At 42.7% G+C, this 7,658-nt stretch overlaps 1 protein-coding gene across 1 annotated transcript; it reads right to left on the reverse strand.

Moving 5' to 3' along the window:
- Positions 1 to 5,538: 5,538 nt before the first annotated feature.
- si:dkey-32e6.6 (extracellular matrix protein 2) lies at positions 5,539 to 7,658 on the reverse strand (the record flags this gene model as incomplete). The annotated part of the gene is given in 2 exon segments (XM_038722465.1): positions 5,539 to 6,180; positions 7,373 to 7,658. Coding segments are annotated over 2 exon segments (455 nt in total), but the record flags the coding sequence as incomplete, so codon positions are not given.

Genomic DNA, 7,658 nt, shown 5'->3' on the forward strand with positions numbered 1-7,658 from the left:
ATATTATTGGGTTTTCCTGTCATTTTTGTACATTTATTAGATAAGTACAGAAACATTTTCCCAACAGTAATACTACTCTGATGCTCTTTTAAAGAAGAAGAAAGAGAGGCAGACGGTGTGCTGTGTTTGAACTTTATGTCTGAGCTCTGTAATTAATTGCAGTTGCTATATGCAGTATCACCAGGGGGACCAGCAGCAAGCCCTTTTTGTGTGAAGTAAAGAGCAGCAAAAAGTCTTTTTGCAGTAGTATTAAAAATAATAATCTCCAGGAACTTTTTCTCCCAGAATCAACTTAGTGCAAGGGAGGTTTGGGAGGGTAAACCCACATCCAATTTTATTTAACCGCCATTTTAGTTTTTTTTTAGAAAGTGTTGTCCTTCTACATTTATATTAGGATGACACACACCTTATTGCTGTATAGTCCTTGTACATGCCCTAATTCTTATCACATTGTTGGTCTGTATAAAGAGTCTGTTACAGAAACATCCCAGGTCATACTTCCAGAGTTGGTGTTATTCTTTGTGACTACATATACTGGGGGAGTCCCAGTTAACTAAATTTTAACACTCTATAATTGCATAAAACAGATTACTGAGAAAATGGTGATACGCCAAGCACCACCGAAATCATGCGGAAAATGTATTTCTATGACTGTGATTATAAAACGTATGTTTTGGTGCCTTCTCACAGTTTTCTATTAAATTTTGTTTTGGCAGGATGAAGTGTTTTTTGCACTGACTCTCTGATTTCCTCTCCAAAATGCCAGCACCCAGAGCAAGGCAGCGAGTTTGGCAAGCCACACCATCTGGCTTTTCTGACCCTGTGCAAACTCTCCCACACAGATGTTTGCAGTTATCTACACGTTATCCATGAGGTCTGCTGCTTCAGGGCTTTGAGCATCAAATCATAATCATTTTCCTAATCATCCATGTCAGTGCAAGAGGAGAGTGACACCGCCTGCCTGTATTTTTGTTCAATTGTGTGCCTTTCTTTCTCTCAAAGAGTGCAGCACCCACAGCGACAGAAAAGGCATCCAGACCAGATAAATGCCCTGCAGGGGTGTTGGCAAGGGACAGAGTGTTGATAAAGGTCTTTGTAGATAGCATTCCTCCTTTCTCTGCTTCCACTCTCGCTCATTTTGTAGATTCAGTATCTCTCGCGCACATGCACGCGCGCTGTGGTTCAGTTGATTATGGAGTTGGTCTGTAGCTAGAGGGCTTGGCATCCAAATTAAACTCTTTTTGTCCTACGAGTGTTCAGCTAACGTGTCTCTAGAGATTAGCACACCCACTTGTTAGATCCTGCGTGGGCGCTGCTATGCAGTGAGTGTGTGTGCATTTGTGTGCAGGAGAGAGAAGAGAATAATATTGACCAAAGTGCAGTTTCTGTGTTTTGGGATTTGGCCTGATAAAAGCTTACTACATAGTTCTTAATGTTGCTGGCTATCAAGAATGAATGTACTAGGGTCGATGGCCGAGTGGTTACTCCCCTCCACACTGCAGTAGGCAGATTCTTGTTGATCCTAAATAGTTGACCCTTAACACTGAAACCCAATCTCATGTTCTTGCAAATGAACTGTCGTCAGACATCCTCTTTCTCCTGCCCATCGAAGTCAGAAAAGTAAATAGTTTAGCTGCTTTTCGTTAACTGTGTACTCATGCTTTTTATTTTATTTAAGCACTCCTCCACTCCTCCAATAACAAACAGAGGAAGCTGCTGTCGCCGGGTAGAACAGACAGAACAAGGGAGAAGAAAAGCACGACGCCGCTCTAGGGTCAACCTCTCACAAACAGGCTCTGGCCTCAACTTGACGAGATGCGAAACATCTGTTGGATGTAATGGGATGTCGGTTTAACAGTTTAGTCATGTCACACGCAGTATGATGGATGGCACTGAAGTGGCGAGCCTGTCCGATTTGAATACACCCCATGTGACAAGCTGTGGAGGGGGAGGTTGAAGGATTTAAGATCAAGGCTGGAGCATCCATCTGTGCAAAACTACATAGATGCAAAGCTGCAAAAAGAGAGCTGATGCAGTTTGTTTGGTCGTCTTTGTGTTAAGTTTCGGCTCTGCCTGTAACAGCAGGAGCTGCAGCAGGCTATAAATGCGAGTGTAGTTTCTTAGACAGTAATGCGATGTTTGTAAAATGACTGTACAATTATGGAGACTGCGCCACATGCACAAGACTGAAAGCAGAAATCTAACATGTGATTAAACACCCAGGCTGAAAGAGTGAAACGTATAAATATGTGTGTGCGTGTGTGTGTGTGTGTGTGTTCATGTCACATATTTACACCTTGCTTGTACTTAGCCCTCATAACCTTGTTAACTTTGTCATCTGCTTGCCTCCTTACAACCCAGCTTCATTCGCTCCCTCTTATTAACTGTCTATCTCTCTGCCACAGTCCTCCCTCCCTCTCTTAGTACAGTGGGTACGGAAAGTATTCAGACCCCTTTAAATTTTTCACTCTTTGTTTCATTGCAGCCATTTTCCAAAAATCAAAAAAGTTCATTTTATTTCTCAGTAATGTACACTCAGCACCCCATCTTGACAGAAAAAAACAGAAATGTAGAAATTTTTGCAAATTTATTAAAAAAGAAAAACTGAAATATCACATGGTCATAAGTATTCAGACCCTTTGCTCAGTATTTAGTAGAAGCACCCTTTTGATCTAATACAGCCATGAGTCGTTTTGGGAAAGATGCAACAAGTTTTTCACATCTGGATTTGGGTATCCTCTGCCATTCCTCCTTGCAGATCCTCTCCAGTTCTGTCAGGTTGGATGGTAAACGTTGGTGGACAGCCATTTTCAGGTCTCTCCAGAGATGCTCAATTGGGTTTAAGTCAGGGCTCTGGCTGGGCCATTCAAGAACAGCCACGGAGTTGTTGTGAAGCCACTCCTTCGTTATTTTAGCGGTGCGCTTAGGGTCATTGTCTTGTTGGAAGGTAAACCTTCGGCCCAGTCTGAGGTCCAGAGCACTCTGGAAAAGGTTTTCGTCCAGGATATCCCTGTACTTTGCCGCATTCATCTTTCCCTCGATTGCAACCAGTCGTCCTGTCCCTGCAGCTGAAAAACACCCCCACAGCATGATGCTGCCACCACCATGCTTCACTGTTGAGACTGTATTGGACAGGTGATGAGCAGTGCCTGGTTTTCTCCACACATACCGCTTAGAATTAAGGCTAAAAAGTTCTATCTTGGTCTCATCAGACCAGAGGATCTTATTTATCACCATCTTGGAGTCCTTCAGGTGTTTTTTAGCAAACTCCATGCGGGCTTTCATGTGTCTTGCACTGAGGAGAGGCTTCCGTCGGACCACTCTGCCATAAAGCCCCGACTGGTGGATTGCTGCAGTGATGGCTGACTTACTACAACTTTCTCCCATCTCCCGACTGCATCTCTGGAGCTCAGCCACAGTGACCTTTGGGTTCTTCTTTACCTCTCTCACCAAGGCTCTTCTCCCCCGATAGCTCAGTTTGGCCGGACGGCCAGCTCTAGGAAGGGTTCTGGTCGTCCAAAACGTCTTCCATTTGAGGATTATGGAGGCCACTGTGCTCTGAACCTTAAGTGCAGCAGAAATGTTTTTGTAACCTTGGCCAGATCTGTGCCTTGCCACAATTCTGTCTCTGAGCTCTTCAGGCAAGTTCCTTGACCTCATGATTCTCATTTGCTCTGACATGCACTGTGAGCTGTAAGGTCTTATATAGACAGGTGTGGCTTTCCTAATCAAGTCCAATCAGTATAATCAAACACAGCTGGACTCAAATGAAGGTGTAGAACCATCTCAAGGATGATCAGAAGAAATAGACAGCACCTGAGTTAAAATATGAGTGTCACGGCAAAGGGTCTGAATACTTATGACCATGTGATATTTCAGTTTTTTTTTTAATAAATTTGCAAAAATTTCTACATTTCTGTTTTTTTCTGTCAAGATGGGGTGCTGAGTGTACATTACTGAGAAATAAAATGAACTTTTTTGATTTTTGGAAAATGGCTGCAATGAAACAAAGAGTGAAAAATTTAAAGGGGTCTGAATACTTTCCGTACCCACTGTAACTCCAGCGTCTGCAGGGGACCTTCTGTTCTTCATTTTGAGCATCAGAAACACTGTTCTCTGTTGATATCGTATACCTGGAGCCAGCTAGTCAACACAACAAGTGCACCGCCTGTAAATTACTTACTTCACGCATTGCGCACGACTCAACATTTCATCATTTTAATTATATTCATTACTCCAAGTGATATACTGAAAAACATATGGTGTCTTTGCATGGACAGATTAACAAATTAAAGAGACTGCTCCAACACTTAATTGCAGAATTGCTTGCACTTGCATCAGCTCTCATAAAATATTAAGTTTGTTGGGTTTTTTTCATAGTGAGACTGCAAATACAGATACGATGCTTGTTGCAGCAAGATTTCATGTACAGCAGCTGACCATATTGTGAATCAACGCAGGTTTTTGGTAATAATGCAGGACAGGGGGAATGAAAGGAAAGAGAGTTGTTGTCTCAGAGAAAACAATAACACAGAGCGCAGTAGGGTGTCTGCTTTTTCCTCTGGCTCTGTTATGTTCTCATCAAGACCGTACCGAACACAGAAATGTTATGGGCAAGGCTCTCATGCACGTCACACTCACACCACAGAGCTCAAAGCATCTCTGAAGGGGCCGAGATCACAGATATGCTGAGACAGAAGAATGGTGCAGTGTTATTTATTATGCACCATTAACTGTGTGGAAGGAGGTGAGAGAGGAAAAAGGCATTGGGAGCGGGACAAACAGCAGAAGAAGGACAGGGAGATGCAGTAGTGGCGATAGAAACACACATGGAAAAGAGAAAGAGAGAACATTGAGATCCATGAAGTAACTTTGTCAGTAAGGCTGGCAGCATACCAGAACTCCAGTGGCTTTAGCTCCCAAACGGAAAAGAGCTCAGAATGCGCCACGGCTCTTTCCTCTCTCTCTTCTAACCACATCTTATTGGACTCAACTAGACATGAGCTGCTGCTCTTCTCATCTTTCACTGAGCAGCTTAGATACTTTCTAAGAACAATCGCTGCATTGTGTCCTAAAAGTCAGCTTGTTGTTTGTCCCTTAGTTCCACTGTGCTAACATGTTACTCACCATTTCCTGTCTTTCTTACTGCTAACCCAAATAAAGGGCACACGCGTACTCCTCCCACACACATATACTTGCACCCCAATTACTTGTCATTATCCTATAGTGGCTGACGTCACCTCTATATGTTTGGAGGCCTTGACTGAGGCCCCCCTCACAGTAAGAGTGATTATGTGTTTTCGCTGAGCGGCTGGTGGTGGATGTTTATGTTGGAACTCATCTGGTGATATTTTCCTTCCTAATGGGCCCATTAGGTTCACTATGTGTCACTAGACATTTTCTCTTGTATAATGCTGCAGTCCCAAAATCTGACTTCTCACATCCAAACATACCTACTTTATATCTAGTACACTGACTAAAGGCTCCTCCTACAAGCCCCAGACTTAAACTAGAGACACAGGTTAATCCATTTCAGCCTTCGTTTTCTCAAAAGCATCACTTTAATACCTTGTACTTTAATGAAAAGCCAGTTTACAACCATTGTTTAGAGTGGATCTGGATTTCACTGCAATGTTTATCTATTTACACTTCCAAGAGCACTTCATATAATGACCACTTCCATTACCGTGTAAATTACACATTTGCTTTAATACATACAAAATCATAACAGTCATTTTCCTAATCAAAGACAAAAGAAAAAGAAAAAAGAAAAAGATGGGTTTGACAATGATAAAATTATAACACTGACTGACACAGCAAACTACATGATAAAGCTATTTTCCTGTAAACCCTGCCTAATGGGTTTGATGCATGAATGAGGCAAGCAGAGGAGACAAATGGAGGATACAGAAAACCCCCAGAAACAATTGGGTAGCTGTATGTCATGATGATGCATATTATGGGTATGTATCTCTCTGTGTATGTTTGTCCCACTGTGCGACCTACTGGTCTTATGAGTGTCCCTGCTGTGGATAGAGGACCAGTCCCTGAGCATCAGTGAGACAGGAGAAGGCATTTGGGGGAATCCTCTCCAACTCTAGCAGATTATTCTCCAAGTGGACTGAAGCCAAGGTGAAGCCAGAATTACGAGGGTGGCACACTCCCCACTTCCTCACCAGCCTGCAACCACAACATACAAATACTTACATTTAGACATACTACATATGAATTGTGCGCCTTCTGTGATCCCATAAATTTTCCCACTATTGCTACCAGCATTGACATGTGCGGTTCGGAGTGAAATGTCTCAACAACTATTGGAAGGGTTGACATGATTTTGTACGAGACATTTGTGCCCCCCTCAGAATAATTTGTGATAACTCTTGCACTATCATCATATAAAAAAAAAATCTTTGTTCAGTACTTTGATTTATGACTGAAGACCTGCAAAGCTAATGACATAGGTTACCCTGATTGCCTAGTGGTTGCTATGCTACATAACCGCAGTGTCCATGGTTGCTGCTCTTGCATGCCTAACCCCTCTCCTCATAATTCCTGTCTCTACAGCAACTGTGTCAGCTGTCAAATAAGGCAAAAACAATTTCCTCCCAGCTTCAGCTGTAGTTTGTGTTTTGTGCTAATTACCGAATGTCAGCATGCTAACATGCTACACAATCCCAATCTCCACTCTAAAGGCTACACCCTGAACCATCACAGACTTAGTTGACATCACCTGGTAAGTGATCGAGGCTGCAGGGGCCCGAAATGGTATAATGGGACATCACTTTGTGACATATCATATTACTTTGACGACGTCACAACATGTTAACTTTTTTTTTACTTCCTTCACAGCCAAGGCACTTAAGGGACCAACTGTGTGATTTGAACGTCGTAAACATGATACCTGCTAAACCTCAGCATGTTAGCATGCTAGTGTTTCCATTTAAGTCACACACTTTTCCATTTAAGTTTTTAGTTTGAGGTACATTCATCAGTTTTGGCTGCTGACCATGATAACCAACAAGCCATGTTTCTCAGGGTTACTGTGTTAGTCGGGTACAGTTCACTGGCAGTAATATGAAACAGTTGTAACAACAAAAGTCATTGTCTTCATCTTTGTGCTAAGGAGAACTGATGCTGAAATGTCAGTGTTAATAAATGTATTTCCATAAGACACTGAATGTTCCACAATATCCTCCTTTGCTTCTTTGCCAAGCTCCTTTGAGTAATTTCCAAGGCGAGCTGTACTAGCGGAGTTAATGGCATTAGGATAGGATTGAATAACAAACAAGTAAGTACTTAGCTTATCCCTGCGTCATGAAAATCACATAAATTTTTTTTAAAACCAACTTAATAGAAAGTGCAATTCTACCTGATCTGGTTGTTGTCCAGTCGCAGCACCTGCAGGTTCTTAAACTGACGAACACAGCGAGGGACCTCCTCCAGACGATTGTTGTCCAAAAGGAGCTCACCCATTGAGCGGAACGTTCCAGCAAAAGAGACTCGTTCCATACCCTCATTGCTCAAGGCATTGTGTGATAGATGGAGGGACTGTAGGCCCGGCCGCAGGTGACGGAACGAGAAGGCAGGGATGTGATTGATGTTGTTGTGTTGGAGTTTCAGTTTGAGGAGACGGCGAGGCAGATTCATTGGGACAG

This window comes from Micropterus salmoides, unplaced genomic scaffold (genome assembly GCF_014851395.1).
Source record: "Micropterus salmoides isolate LMB-PRFRI ecotype aquatic unplaced genomic scaffold, ASM1485139v1 Ms_hic_scaffold_16, whole genome shotgun sequence".
Classification (NCBI taxonomy): Eukaryota; Metazoa; Chordata; class Actinopteri; order Centrarchiformes; family Centrarchidae; genus Micropterus; species Micropterus salmoides.